We start from the raw sequence: 16,539 nt of genomic DNA, 5'->3' as shown, positions 1-16,539 counted from the left end.
TTTTTACAAGATACAGAGTGTCCCAAATAAATAAAAACTATCAAAGTTGTATTTTTTTAAATGGAACACCCTGTATATTATTACAGTAGTTTCTACGATTAAAATAAAGGTAAATTTGATTAAGGTTTATTGCACTTAAACCTTACCGTTTTTGAAATATTTCAGTTATTATGTTGTAATAATAAAAATAATACTACCTTATACAGGGTGTCTAAAAATTTATTTTAAATCATTTCTAGCTTTAAACGACAATAACTTGTTTAATTTAAATAGAACACCCAGTATAGTTTAAGAGAATCAGATGCACAATTAATTTGTCCATCAAATTGTATTATGCCATTTTTACCTATCCCTTCAAGTTTTCGTAGAAAATGCATTTTCTTATAATTTAGACCTCATTTATCAAAATACCCATGGAATATTGACATTTTAGATTGTTTTTAAAGCAACAAATGTACAGGTGCTAAAAACGATAATATTACCAGCCTATTGGTATAAAAACATATAACTGTTTAAATCTTTATAAAAGAGTATACCATTAATTAAATATACCACGATTATTTCCGCCAAAATATTAATTAATTACATATTTAATTGTGTTAGTTAATAAATTATTCTAAATAAATGTGGATTTGGAAACTATAAACGATAACGGAACGATAATAAGTTATGAAAATGAATGTCTCTGTTGTTATAAATGAGCATTCGTCAAAAAATGAAATAAAATTTTTAAGGTGTTACTTTTTACCACACTGTCTAATACACATACAAAATTAAGTTTTTCAGTATTTGGAGCAATTATTATTAATCAACGCAGCAAACAGTCAATTAATGTAGTTTGAATACTGGAATCATATTAATTGGTCCTCTTTTACAAATATTTAAACACTCTTTTTTATTTTTTAATGACATAAACGAACTATATCGACAATATTAGTATCTGTCACCTTTAAAAATTTGTTACATCTTTAAAAATAATCAAAAATGTCAATATTCCATGAATTGAGGTTTAAATTATAAGAAAATGCATTTTCTACGAAAACCTGAAGACATAGGTAAAAAATGATATAATATAATTTGATAGACAATTAAATTGTGCATCTGATTCTTATAAAATATACATGGTGTTTCATTTAAATTAAAGAATTTATTGCTGTTTATAGCTAGTTATTATTTAAAATAAAATTTTAGACACTCTGTATAAAGGTAGTATAATTTTTATTATTGTAACACAAAATTTAGTAAACAGAAATACTACAGTACAATATTTGGTTTTAAAAACTTAAATACGCCTGGAGAAATAAGACATTCAAATTTACCTTTATTTTAATCGTAGAAACTAAAAATGTAATAATATACAGGGTGTTCCATTTAAAAAAATACAACTTTGATATTTTTTATTTATTTGGGCCACTCTGTATCTTGTAAAAATATTTTTAAATTGTAGCTCTAATAGTCCTTCAACGAACCCAAAACTTACAATTTGCAAAAATCTAAGAGTTTAGCTACAATACTCCGCGTCGGTGAACAACCCTGTATTTCAATATTATTGCAGGTTGACTTCACGTACCCCCATGATAGAGATGATCGAGTTGTCATGATGCCACTCCCAGACACAATAGTACCTAACATAGCTGCCATAATACCTTTAAAGGTATGGTTGACCATCCTTCTGGTTTTCGGGATTTTTTCAATTTATCTTAGATTTTTTGGTAATGTCTCCTTCTCGAGGATTTTTCTTATCATTGTACAGATCTCATCGACCGGTGGAGGAAGCCTATTAAACATCAAATTCTTCAAAATGTTTCTGATTGCAGTGGTGTTCTTTCGTTACTTCATGGACGCCTACTTTGAGTCCAAACTAACCAGCGTCCTTACTGTTCCTCAAAGACCTGCAGAACTGCAAAGTTTGAAAGAAGCAGCTGAGAGCAACTGCCACTTTCTGTCAATTTCATTTCAGACGTCTACGATAAGGAAGAGCAATAATCAACTTGACGATTACGACACTATGATTTATAACAGAACGACTTCGTTGGGTCCTGTTGAACTCTGGAGCAAATTGAGCAGTTGTAATCCAAACGAGGGCTTCATAGGTAACTATAGACTGGCTAAATACTACGTGTACACGCTCAGAGATGTTACAGGAAAACCGAAAAACTGTTTTTATATTAATAGAGAAGTTTTGTTGCCCCAACTTATTGGATTTGTACTGCCCAAAGGCTCGCCGTTGTTGTATAAGACGAATAAACTGATCAGAGCTATCACTGAGGGTGGGATGCATTACCATTTTCAGTTGGGCATGGCAAAGGCTTACTTTAGAAGAGCTGAAGATATGGAGAAGGTTAATTTGGGCAGTTTGGAGTTTTGTTTCTATTTGTATGGAGTTGGAGTGGTTTTATCAGTTCTGGCATTTATTTATGAGATTCAGAAAAATAAAGCAGCTGTTAAAACCAGTAGAAAATGAAAATAAAATTATACCAAAGAAATTTTATTAAGAGCTCATCAATATTTTCAAGTAATATAAGTTATAATTAATATTGACGATCAACAATAACTAAAGATTTACATTATCATGTTTCTTTGGTTATAGAAATCATAAACGACGCTTTCAAATACCCTGTATATGTTAAGTAAAATATATGTTGTTATGTAGTGTTATTTATACATGTTAGATAAAATAAGTGTGTAACTTGTCACGGGATACAAAAAAAAACAAATATGTGTAGGAATAAATTTAATTTATCAAAATATATTTTCTATAAAACTTATATTATTCCGAGCCCATAGTTTACATAACACCCTGTATATAGACGAAACTGGGTAATTAGATAAATACATTATTCGAAATTACTGATATTTATTTAACAATCTATTGGAGATACCGTGAGTGGATATGTAATAACCAATTGTTGGTTAACATCAAACCAACAAAAATTGAGAATTTTTAAGTAATTGAGTAATTCCTTAAATTATACAGTTATTTTTAAAGAATCTGATTCACAGATTTAGCAGGTTAACAGGTAGTGTTAGGAAACATATCTTAAAACGAGTGTATTCACAATAACTTAACAATTGATAAAATTATAATAATATAAAAAAAATTGTTTAAAAAATATTATTTTAAAAAAATTCTGTCCACTCTTACAGTCCAGTTATACCATTCTCTAGATCATTTGATATTTTCCTAAAAATAATCCATCATATCAGCATCTTCCCATGACCATAGATAGTATGGCCATCCTCACAAACATTCCGCATTCAACCTGTCTAAAATATGCTGCCCTGGGGTCAGTATCAAATTCTGGACTAATTTCGAACACTCTTGGAAGTGGATGCATGACTACCATCTTTCTTTTTGCTCTTGTCATCAGTTTGGGAGTTACTATAAAATGTCCACAGGCCTAAAAGTAGAAAAAACATCGCTGAGTATTATCAAAAAAACATTTTGGTTGTGAAAATTTTGTTGGTCAAAAATTAATAAAAAAATAAAAATACTCACTTTTTCGTATTCTTCCTGTGACTCGAACCTCTCCCTCTGTATCCTTGTCATATACAGCACATCAGTATCCGGCAACACCGCCTCCAAACTATCAAATTCCTGTTGCTTTATACCCTTCTCAGAAACAAACTTGGTAATATGGTGTGGCATTTTCAAATTTGGAGGACTAACGTACCTCAGCTGTACGTTATATAAGGTTAAAAGTCTAGCCAATGAGTGTACAGTACGGCCATTCTTTAAATCACCAACCAAAGTAATGACCAGTCCGTTGACAGTACCGATTTCCTCACGAATGGTGAAGATATCCAGCAGAGCTTGAGTGGGGTGTTCTCCCACACCATCACCAGCATTTATCAGAGGTTTTCTGCAATGCTGTGATGCTTTCTACAAAAAAATATTGATAATTTATTATATATATATATATATATATATATATATATATATATATATATATATATATATATATATATATATATATATATATATATATATATATATATATATATATATATATATATATATATATATATATATATATATATATATATATATATATATATATATATATATATATATATATATATATATATATATATATATATATATATATATATATATATATATATATATTTATTTTAGAAAATGGTAAAATATAAAGGTACTGTTCCTATTAAAGAATGGATACTCCCTTTGAACGTTTAAGCAAAATTGAAAATATAGTGTTTTTATTTTTTTATAGGACTTTTTTTAGAAAATGGTACAAAATAAAGGTACTCTTCCTATTAAAGAATAGATACTCTATCTGAACATTTAAGAAAAATTGAAAATATAGTGTGTTTATTTTTTTATTGAACATTTTTTAGAAAATGGTACAAAATAAAGGTACTCGTCCTATTAAAGAATGGATACTCTACCTGAACGTTTAAGCAAAATTGAAGATATAGTGTTTTTTATATTTTTGTAGGACATTTTTAAGAAAATGGTACAAAGTGGAGGTACTCTTCCTATTAAAGAATGGATACTCTACCTGAACATTTAAGCAAAACTGAAGATATAGTGTTTTTTATATTTTTATAGGACATTTTTTAGGAAATGGTACAAAATAAAGGTATTTTTCCTTTTAAATAATAAATACTCTACCTGAACGTTTAAACAAAATTGAAGATATAGTATTTTTTATATTTTTACAAAGTATTTTTTACAACATTATTCAAAATAAAGGCACCCTTCTTGTTAAAGAATGGATACTCCACAAACATAGATTTTCTATACTAAAAATATAATTAAAAACTTTTAAAAAAACTTACAAAAACGGATCCAGGTGTTGGATGCCTCAGAACTATCACATCCGAGTAACTGGCTAGAGTCGAAATGGAATCTTCTAGCGATTCACCTTTTTTCACCGAGGAACTACTGTCGTCCATGTATATAACTTTTCCTCCGAGTCTTTGCATAGCTGCGGAAAAGCTGCAACAGGTCCTGGTGCTAACTTCGTAGAACATCGAGGCCATGATCTTGCCTCTCAACACGTGATCCAGAGGTCTATCTCTTGACACGTAAACTCTGTAATTTTAGAAAATGGTATAAAATAAAGATGATCTTCCTATCAAGAAATGGATACTTTGTCTGAACATTTCAGCAAAATTGAAGATATAATGTAATTTGACATTTTATAATACTTATATTGTTACTTTTAGAAAATGGTACAAAATAAAGGCACTCTTCCTATTAAAGACTTGATGCTCTAGCTGATCGTGTAAGCAAAATTGAAAATATTAGTTTAATTTTATGTTTTTTAAATTTTATGGCGTTATTTTAGAAAATGGTGCTAAATAAATGTACCCTTCTTTTTAAAGAACGGATAGTCTACCTGACTATTTAAGAGAAGTTGAAGATATAGTGTAATTTTTCATTTTCACTATTTTTCTAATATTTTTTTTTGAAATGGTACAAAATAATGGATATCTTCTTAGTAAAAAATGGATACCATACCTGAATGTTTGAGCTAAATTGAAGATATAGTTCAACTGCTCCTTATTGAACATATCCACACCCAAAATGTGCTTTCCAGTCAGTCCGTGAGCATGATGGTGAGGTGCCAATTCCGACTGGATGTGAGTGGCGGTTTCTGATCTGGATTTGGGACGATCCGGTTGGTTTGAAAAACTTTCGGTCCTGATCCTGGCCTTGGGACGATCCGTTTGGTTTGAAAAGCTCTCCGTCCTGATCCTGGGTGTCAATGGGATTTCAGAGCGCGATTTGGGTCTATCCGGTTGGTTTGAGAAACTTTCAGTTCTGATTCTGGGTGCTAAGGTCAGAGGTGGTATTGGAGAGGCCATGGTTTGACGCAGATCGAATTGAGTATCATTTGCAAAGTGTACCTATAATTTTTAGAAAAAATCTGTGTATGCAAAAATTTTGAGCCGAAAGTAATCTCATGTCTTATGTACTAAATAAAGAAATCCTATGTACTAAATAAAGAAATGTACTAAATACATTATACATACAGAAGTAGAATGTCAGAAATGGAATCAAGAAATACCAGCTTTTTCTCATCTTTCAAGGTAATTATTGATGAAACAAATTACGATAAGGCATGGGATCCAGAGATATGGCCTAAAGATGCTCAAGTTTCGCCGTTTTTTCGGAAGAGAACTAATAAATATTTTGCAAAACAACAAAGAAGATATTAATTATGACAATACTACCAGTTCTGTCGGTGTTTACGTATCTAAAGTGCAATATCAGAATGATTCAAATGATACTTTGAGAACTATTACATTAATGTATCAAAACCTTAGATCACTTAAGAATAAACTGCATGAAATTCAGGCGTATATATGTGACAAAAAACTTGATATATTGTGTGTCTCTGAGCATTGGTTAGACGGTAGTGAGTCAGCTGAACTTAAAATATCTGGACTTGTTGTGGGTTCAATTTTTGTAGGGAGGAGTCCAGAGAGGTGGGGTAACCACCCTTCTTGACTCTCTACTATTGAACATAATAATATTACTAAAATCTCGAAATTTTCAATAGAAAAAATCATAGAACTTTGCTGTGCTTACATAAAGAGTCTCAATATTTATATATTCTGCGTTTACAGATCTCCTGGAGAAAGTATAGAGGTATTTGTGACTCAACTTGGTAGAGCCATTGACAGTGTGGGACATCGCAGAAAAATCATTATTGTAGGCGATTTTAATGTACTCTTTGGTACAAAACAAAGCGAGTCAGTGTTGGTAAATGACATGCTGAAATCATATGGATTTCGTGCATTGGTGAGTGCTGGTACGCGCGGCGGAAACTGTATAGATAACCTATTTATTAACTTCGATGTTCTTTTTACCGATATCAAAATAATCGACAATGATCTGTCTGATCACAACTTAATAGAGCTTCGGTTTGGAATAGATAGCGATACAAATAACAAGACACTGATGAGGAAATATAGACCTATCACTGAAAGAGGTAAGCAATCTTTTTTTACTTTAGTTGTACTGGTCTTTTATATCTAAAAACAACATAAATGTCAGTACTAAATGCAAACTTTTTTGTGATAAGATTCAAGAAGCTTTTGATGCTTCTTTTCCAGAAAAAATATATAAAAATAAACAATATCAGACTCTGTTTCCTTGGTTTAATGACACACTGCGGGAAATGCGAGAACGTCTGTGTTTTCTTAATGATCTTTTTAAACAATACCCATCCCAAGAACTGCTTGACAATAGAAACTGCTTTAAAAAACAGTATAGAAGGGCAATTAAAGTCGCGAAAAGGGAATATAATGATAGACTTATTTCTAACTCAACAAATAAGTCAAAAAGTATTTGGAAAATCGTGAATAACAACCGTGCAAACAAGCAGAAACAAAATCCCTCAATGACAATTGGTCCCGATGCATTTAATGATTTTTTCTCTAGTGTGGCGGATGTCTTGGTCGGAAATGGACAGTGTTCTACACAAGATATTCCATTTCGGATTACTCATCTGCCGGATGAGGAATTCAAGTTCGGAGATGTGGGTTTTAATGAGGTCAGGGACGTAATACTTAACTTAAAAAATAAAGATTCGCGTGACAAATTTGGGTTCAGTGTTAGGATTATAAAGATGATAAGGGAGCTTATCCTTATACCGCTAACAAAAATAATTAATTTGTGCTTTAGGGAATGCATTTTTCCATGTTGTCTCAAGGAGGCTGTTGTTGTACCCGTATTCAAAAAGGGGGACAAGAATGATATATCTAATTATCGTCCGATTTCACTGCTTCCTGTTTTTTCAAAAATCATTGAGAAATGTATGGCCTCAAGAATGGCGTTATTCCTTGAAGAGTATTTATTGCTGAACGACCAACAGTTCGGCTTCAGGTCCGGACGCAGCGCTGTGGCGGCTATTCTGGACCTCGTGTCATTCATCTTGGATGGCTTTGAGGGTAGGAAACATGTTGGCGCGGTATTTTGCGATTTAAGTAAAGCCTTCGATTGTGTGTCTCACGAGTTGCTCATTAAAAAACTCGACTATTATAACTTAGTGAGGGTAGTGTTGCCCTTTTGAAATCCTACATGGAGGACAGAATACAGAGAGTGGTCGTTGATGGTGTGTGGTCGAACCCAAGACCTCTTAAAAATGGTGTCCCACAAGGCTCAGTACTGGGCCCTTTACTTTTTTTGATTTATATAAACAACTTACCACATATCCGACGTGACGACCACTACGTTTTATTCGCAGATGATACAGCGGTCTCGGTCAGAGGAAAAGAACTAAAAGACCTAGAGGGAGGCGCGGATGACGCTCAAGCGAGGGCGGCTGACTGGTTCCGGAAAAATAACCTAGTTTTAAATGAGGCCAAAACAAATCGTGTAATTTTTTCTTTGAGGAGTGTGCCTGAGGACTGTCGCTTCTCCAGGGAATCTGTTCCATTTTTAGGGGTTCAGTTGGACAGTGAAATGAGATGGAATGCTCATATTGAGCAACTATGCAAGAAGCTAAGAAGCGCGCTCTTCGTTCTGCGTAATTTGTCAGGTACTGTTTCCTGTTGCGTATTGCGGACGGCTTACTACGCTCTTTTTCATTCTGTGATGTCCTACGCTGTTTTGGCTTGGGGTCACGCACCTCAGTGGCGCAGGGTTTTCGCGCTCAGAGGAGGGCTGTGAGAGTTGTCGGAGGATTGGGCTACAGGGATGATTGCAGGGAAACCTTTAAAATGTTAAATATACTTACTCTCCCAAATCTTTATATATTGGAAAATCTATTATATGTTAAAGCCAATACGGAAAAATATCCCACAAATGCTCAGGACGGCTCTCATGACACTCGTAGGGCGGAGCACCTCAGTATCCCTATACATAGATTAGAAAGGTCTCGAGATGGACCTAGATACTGGGGTGTGAAGTTTTACAAGTTTTACAACTTCCGGATGGGTATAAACTATTGTCCGATAGGGTGTTTAAGGGCAGGGTTCGTGGCTGGTTACTTGAAAATCCACTGTATGACTCGAGGGAGTTTCTTTCAAGTGATATACATATTAATCTCGCTTAATGGAAATTCCTTCTACAACAGAATGTGGGAACTGGAAACTCCCACCCTATGTTTATATTACAATGTATTAACTAGAGTATATAATTGTCATTGTGTACCCATCTAATATGATTGTCTTAACTTTATGTCTTTTGTGTTAATTTTTAAGTTAATTGTGTTTTATATATGTATTTTATTTTATATTTTGACTTATGTTCGCCACTATTTGTATGGTATTGACATCAATAAATTATTCTATTCTATTCTATTCTATTCTATTCTATTCTATTCTAAAATTATTCTATTCTACATTAATGTAGTAAATAAAGAAATTGTTGTATTCCAAGGTCAGTTTTTACTAACTTAATGAGCATACATTCAACATACGAAAATAAAAATAAACCCAACAATTCAAACCGTCAAAAAGTATCTACCTCTCAAGATAAATCTGTCATGTCAAATTAAAAATAGAAATACTTCTCCATCTTTTTTTGGTTCAACAACTTATGTTTATTTACCTTGCTATCAGTTGCCAATAGTTTAGAAAACATCTCGTTGGTATGCCCATCAATATCATAGTCGTTCTGATGAGGAAACGGAGACAGTGGCCTATCCAAAGCCGATGAAGGTCTGCTTTCTGTCTGAGCTGCTAGAGTGAACACTTTCTTGTCCCATTCTTTGACGTTCTGACCAAAACCTATGATTTTATAAAAAAATATTTTAAATCCCTTGAATAGAACCATTACTCTTTATGTACCAAATGTCCAATAGCAATATTTTATTACAGAGATTTAACTAAAAAGTACTAACCTGGTTGGAGAAGTACTTGTCCATCAACATACGCTACTTCACCTCGAAGAACCACTCTGTGAACTGCACCTTTGATTTTCCTACCAGCAAATGGAGTCCATCTTGCCTTACTGTAAGGCATCGCATCTGCAAAAAAATAAAACAAACTCGGGTTGTTATTTCTGAAGTATATCCGTGAACTTTTAAGTGACTTTATAAAACATAAAAAACAACAATTCTGAGTGTTTATCAGAATAATCATTCAAAAATATCATTACCTAACCAAAGTATTCAAAAGATTCCAAATATGACAAAAATGTTTTAATTATTATTCTTACAGTTCGTCATTTTTGTCAGTTTAAGTGTGAGAGTAAAAATAATTAAACGAATGTGGGTTATAAGAATTATATTTTCATTTCCATAAAAAATGATATTTTTTCTAATTATCAGATCTATTCTAAGACAAGGACCTGTCAATCATACATCAAAATATATTATATATATATATATATATATATATATTTTCTTTCACGCTGTTGCTTGATGACTGGCTTAGTGTTTTGTAGCTCAAATTTTTCGAATATTCAAATATTATCTCAAAATTTCCCAAAGAAATATCAGTTTGACATACTTAAACAATCAGCTTAAAAAATATAAGGTCAGTAACATTTGTATTATTGGCTATAGTTTTTAAGACACCAAACCAACTAGAATTTTTTACTCTGTACAATGAACTAGTAGGCAGAAAAGATATTCTAATAAATAACATAACACTGGAATTAGCAGAAGAATACATATATTTGGGACAACTAAGACACAGCTTGGGATCTCTACTACCAGAAATCAACAGAAGAATTAAGTTAGCATCGGGAAGAATTAAATTAGCATTATGGAAGAAACTCAATCATATTCAAATCTAGAATCCCACTTTATCTAAGGAAAAAAACATTAGACCAAGTACTACCAGGATCTGGCGCAGGAATTTACTGCAGCAGTCCGAAGACTGAGATCTACCACAGTCTTGGAAAACACACCACGATCTTCCAAGCTGAGCTATATGCTATCGAAACCTGTGTGCAACTGCTGGTAGAACAGCAATACACCGGGAAAACAATATGCATATTTTCGGATAGTCAAGCTGCGCTGAAAACACTTGAGGCAACGAAAAGCACGTCTATGACGATTCTTCATTGTAAGAAACTACTCAATATACTGGGAGATAGGAACAAAGTGTTGATAATATGGATACCGGGACATGTCGGCCTAGAGGGAAATGAACGTCCTGATTCCCTCGCCAAAATTGGTGCAGGCTCGCCATTCGTGGGCCCAGAACCGACACTTAGCGTTCCTAAAAATCTCGCAAGAGACAGGCTCTGTGAATGGGTTAGGAGTGAGACGTTCCGGGACTGGAATGACAGTCCCGGAATGGAACATGCCAAGAAAATCTAGGAGGGCCATCCAAACATAGAACAGGAGAACTCCTAAAGGCCGGTAGGAATGGAACGCGTGTGCTCACTGCAGTGTACACGGGCCACTGCCGGCTGAGATCCTCACCCCACAGAGGACGGGCCTGTTGGAAGACGCCGAATGCCGACTCTGTATGGAAGATGATGAAACAATGAAGCACGTTATGTGTACCTGCCCGCTGGGAGCAGGACCAGGTTTGAGATGTTTGGCAAACCCATGCTAGACCTATCAGACCTAGGAGACATATCGCCCTCAGACATAACGGCTTATATTAAGAGGCTGGGTCTTGAGGATGAACTTTGACGCTCTTGTAAATTAGAGCTTGTAGAAACTGAGCCACAATAGGCCCTCGCGGCCTCAGTGGAGGGTCCCCTATGGGACCCACTCTTAGTCAAATACAAATACAAATACAAGTACTACCAGTCATGACCTTTGCATACGAAACCTGGACACTTAAAAAGAACATTATAAGGAAACTGCAGGTCGCACAACGCTCAATGGAATGAAATATGCTGGGAATAACCAAAAAAGAACGTAAAAGAATAGAGTGGATACGACAAAAGACCCAGGTAATAGATATCATTCACAGAATCAAATCCCTCAAGTGGCAATGGGTAGGATACCTGGCAAGAAGGATGGACAACAGATGGACCACAAAAATTACAGCATGGTACCCGCGAGGAATTAAGAGACCTAGAAGAAGACCAAACCCGAGATGGGACCATAATATTAGGAAATTAGCACGGATAACTTGAGCCCGCATAGCCAAGAATAGACAACAATAATGGGCCCAACTACAAAGAGAGTAGTATTGGAAATGGTTGAATAAGCTGAAAATGATGATGATGATGATGATCTCCAGAATTATTTACATATTTCTCTAAAAAAGTTATCAATTATAGCAAAAAGAAATATTTTCTTACCTGGTATAACCCATTCTTCATCCATATCTACTTCAATGTACGTATTAAACTGTTCCGGTAGATTGAAGATCTTTTTAGGGTTCCTGTAGAGTTTGTTTACTATATCGTCCATGGTAAGACGTCCTTCGTTCACAGCATCGAGAAGAAGTGGCAGAATTGTCTCCAAACCTGAAAAGAAATTATTAAGATTAAGACATTTATACATTCTGTAAAAATACACTTAACTAAAACTAGAAAAAAAATATTTCTGTCATTAATACTACTGTACTGTACGAAATATGTTTTTTTTTTTCGTTAATTTGTTTTTATTATTGAATAAACATCAAAAAATTTCAGATATCTACCTGGAAACCCGGGTGGTGCATTTGCACTAAGTTTTTCTTCAACAGTATGAGGTGCATGATCTGTTGCAAAACAGTCTATGATATGGAGGTTGTCCCAGAGAGCCTGCTGATCTTCTGGAGTTACCAACATCTGAAAATTAGAAAACAACCATAAATATTTTAAAATATGTTTTATTAGATCTTTGGACTGATAACTTTCCAAAAAATAAGGTATTTTGCGCGAACAAAATGTCTGAACCACTGAAAGCAAGTGTCTAAATCAATTCTTACTGATGAGCCACCTCAAAAAATCTAATGAAATCTACCCAAAAGATACTGAAACACCCGGTATACTTACTGGTCGAACTTGACTTTTTCTAGGTCCTAAATTTGGTAGGTCTTTAGTGGACAGGAACAAATGATGCGGACATACTTCGCATGTGATTTTAAGGCCTTTTTCTTTGGCTGCTTTTATGACCAAGATTTCTTCTTTCCTTGCCACGTGACATATATGAACTGGCCTGGAAAATCGCAATTCAAAATGATATTTGAAAAATATAAAAAAATAATTGAAAACAAAGTATAAAAAAACGACAAAACAACGATAAACCTTTGAATTTTTGATTGATTAAATTGAGATTGACTTTGATTGGTTTGGAGAGTTGCTTACCAGAGAAAATGATTCTCTTATTTATCCCGATTTTTGACAAAAAAAAAGGTAATACTGACCTGTTCAATAAGCTGGACAACAATATGATGGCCGCAGTGGTCTGACTCTCGGCATGGACGCATAGCGGTGCTTTTTTTGGCCAACTATTGAGGTGTTTGTTCCAAACACTCAGATCGTTCAGTTTTAGGGTAGTAAACGTTTCGTTTAGGTACATCTTCAGGCCGGCAGCGTCATTGGCTAGTTCGCTGATCGTGGTGGCGTTATCAGAAGAGGCACCTAGTGGATTATTTTTGTATTAAAATCTGCATAATTGACTGTCCTCTACTCCAGAGGACAGTTATCTTTTCTCTCGCGCATTGAAAAAGTTCTAAAGACTGTTCAGCCATCGTTCATCGTTACGTCATCGTTATATTTGTCAAATATGAGTTTAAGGGTGTGTCTGAGATCAGTTCATATTGTTTAGAAAATTTTAAGTACGTTCCTATATTATTAATTACCTTTAATCTAAAGTATTAGTCGTAGAGCTGACGGAAAAAATATTTATAACTAATGAGACCATGAGAAATTGCTTGAAATTATTTTCAAGTTTGTAGGACGGCCGCTAGAGGGCGTAACTGCTATGTAAAATAACAAAATAGAATTTTTAAGAAATTTTGCCTAGATACGATGTACTATAAATAATAGCCTCATAATCTTCAGTAAATTTTGGATCTTTTTTGTTAGAACCATTTTTCCCTATCTGCTAAAATAAAGTGGTGGGAGGAGGTTAGATCTGTTTTTATTTAAATATTAATAACTCCGGATTGGATGATCGAAATCCAACAAGCGAGGGCTCGTTTAAAAGAGCGTTTCTTACTCTATATTGTACCATATAAACAATAATAATAAGCTTTTGAACGTAGACGCTAGGGGGTGTTGTCTTATAATTTAACAAACATTGTGCGTTTTTTCAAAAAAATTAAATGCGATAGTATATGTAACTTTAGCTGATAGCAAAGAGTAATAAAAGCTTAACAAGTCAGCGAAAACCGCATCTTGATATCTTTTTTCAAACCAAAGTTATTAGCAAAATTATAATAAATACGAAAATATAAGCCCTTAATTACCTTATTTTTCTAACACGGTATCACTAGCCCTCTTGATTATGACCATTCTTATAACAAATAATAAAAAAAAGATGATTTTATTCAAAATATCGACAACGAACCAGAAAACTGATGTACTAATATAATACTAGGTGTATTACGAGTAATATAATCTAATAATTAAGATACCAATGACGGTAGACAAGAGTACACCTTATCTAGGCAAAATTGTGTAAAAACTCCATTTTCTCATTTTTTTGTTGCAGTTGCGCCCCCTAGAGGTTGTGCTACAAATTTGAAAATAATTTTCAGCAATTTCTCATAACCTCTTTAGTTATAAATATTTTTTTCCGCAGGCCCTACGGCTAATACTTTCCGAGATACAGCCGAGAGCTATTCTTAGTGGGACACCCTGTACTTACTTCATATCCGGCGTCCACGGGCAAAAGTTTTAGATCAGGCGTCTCTTTCTCGAGAACAATAATTTATAAGCTTAACAATGAGCTCTTGTTCATTTTGATTAAATCTTTGAGGCATTTTTGTAATAAAAAAATTGAATTTTGTTTTACAGCAAGTCAATAAAATTATATATAACCCCAAATCAAATGGCAATGACAGTTACTAAAAAAAAAATCCGTAATCCTGTCTCTTTCACCTGGATGGGCAAGTGATTGAGAGAGTTAGAACACACACACTCTATATATTTTACTTGTATTTTACCTTCATGTTAATTTTTACGATTCTTTTGACAAATTTGTATTAAACCTTCTAGTACTAACCTACGAATAATCCGTAGTCACACCTAGCACCATCTTTAGCCAACTTTTTAACCAGTAGGAAAGCCTCCTCGTCAACTATAGCAGGATTGGTATTGGGCATAGCCAAAATAAGCGTGATTCCACCAGCTAAAGCCGCCGCTGTGCAAGAGGCGTAGTCCTCCTTGTGAGTGGCACCTGGTTCTCTGACGTGCACGTGCACATCTATGAGACCAGGTAGCTTAACTAGGTTCCTGGAAGACATGCAGTCGGTGTGAGTCTTCATAGGAGGAGCTGATTTACCTATGAGTCTGATAGCCTAGAAAGAAAACAACAATAGTCATGTTACTGTTTATAAATTGACGGTTGAAGTCAATCGAGTTCAGTTTTTTGTCAAAAAAACGCCTTTCGCGCGTATTCGGCACACGTTCGAGTAGCGATGGGAACTATCGAATGAATTAGACTATCGAATGGTTAATGAATGAATGATTTCAACTATCGAATGGTTTTATTCGAATAAAATCATTCATTCATTTGTAAACTAAAGCATATGTGACAACCTCGCCGTGCGACTAAATGGTTATCGTTGAGCCTTGGACTATCGAATGCTTGATAAATGAAATTTAGTATTCGTTTGGATTTTGTATGAGTCAGTGCATTATTGGTTCTTCCAAATTTTTATAACTTCGCCGTATAAATACTGTGCTATTTTTGCGTTTATTAAAATAGTTAAAATACTAAAATAGTAGTTATTTTTTAATTTTATTTATTGACGATTGTGTGCATGTGCAGGTGGTCAAAATTTTTCCGAAAAGTTGTGTGGTTTTCCGTAGTCCGATCTTTCAATTATTTAATTTTATATGGTATATGGTCTATTTTTTAATGGGAAATTTTGAGAAGTAGCAATTTTTAAGAGAGATGAGATGAACTTAAATTAATTTTAAAAGTACATATTTGTATTTTAGATGTTTTAATAATATGAATTAGTTGAACTTAATAATCATATTAAAGTAATGTGGTTAAGTAAATGGTTATCGAACTCAAACTATGGGGTGAGAAAATTAAAATGAAAGTTTTACACGTGCCAATTTAAAAAAAAAGTTAACGATGTTTGTATTTTGTTTATGCTAATTCTCTTACATGTAGTTTTTGCGAAGAAATATTTCATTTATTTTTTAAAGTAAATGCCAGTAAAAGTAAATATAATTTTTAAATAGTAATATAAAGCACCTAATATAAATAATTTTGATTTCTAATTTTTTTTATATTTTCCTTCCATTACACCGCTTGTTTAGAAAATTAATAAATGTTTATATTTCATGATTTTAAAATTTGTTGTTAATATAACAAATTAGTTCTGTAATTATTATTATTTAATAAACCAACGTTGCCAAAAAAAAATTAGAGACTATATTATTTTTAAATAGGATCTAATATAAATAATTTTGACATCTAATTTGTTGTTTATATTTTGCTACTACTTAAAAAAAAAAAATATTTATATTAAATGATT

General features: G+C 33.4%; 1 protein-coding gene across 1 annotated transcript in view; it reads right to left on the bottom strand.

The window, feature by feature from the left end:
* Window positions 1-2,726: 2,726 nt before the first annotated feature.
* LOC115891909 (CAD protein-like) overlaps window positions 2,727-16,539 on the bottom strand; it is a 50,908-nt gene continuing 37,095 nt past the window's right edge. The window contains exons 9-19 of the mRNA XM_030912509.1: window positions 15,051-15,345; window positions 13,246-13,462; window positions 12,875-13,037; window positions 12,538-12,667; window positions 12,194-12,361; window positions 9,825-9,950; window positions 9,533-9,711; window positions 5,492-5,880; window positions 4,807-5,062; window positions 3,500-3,883; window positions 2,727-3,401 (exon numbers count right to left, since the gene is read on the bottom strand). Of these exons, the coding sequence (XP_030768369.1) occupies window positions 3,204-3,401; window positions 3,500-3,883; window positions 4,807-5,062; window positions 5,492-5,880; window positions 9,533-9,711; window positions 9,825-9,950; window positions 12,194-12,361; window positions 12,538-12,667; window positions 12,875-13,037; window positions 13,246-13,462; window positions 15,051-15,345 (2,505 nt within the window). The 3' untranslated portion in view covers window positions 2,727-3,203. The remainder of the gene's footprint in view (window positions 3,402-3,499; window positions 3,884-4,806; window positions 5,063-5,491; window positions 5,881-9,532; window positions 9,712-9,824; window positions 9,951-12,193; window positions 12,362-12,537; window positions 12,668-12,874; window positions 13,038-13,245; window positions 13,463-15,050; window positions 15,346-16,539) is intronic.

Source organism: Sitophilus oryzae, unplaced genomic scaffold (genome assembly GCF_002938485.1).
Source record: "Sitophilus oryzae breed Bouriz unplaced genomic scaffold, Soryzae_2.0 scaffold_119_pilon_pilon, whole genome shotgun sequence".
Lineage (NCBI taxonomy): Eukaryota > Metazoa > Arthropoda > Insecta > Coleoptera > Curculionidae > Sitophilus > Sitophilus oryzae.
The sequence above is the reverse complement of the archived record's forward strand: the minus strand, read 5'-3'. Positions and strand labels throughout refer to the sequence as shown.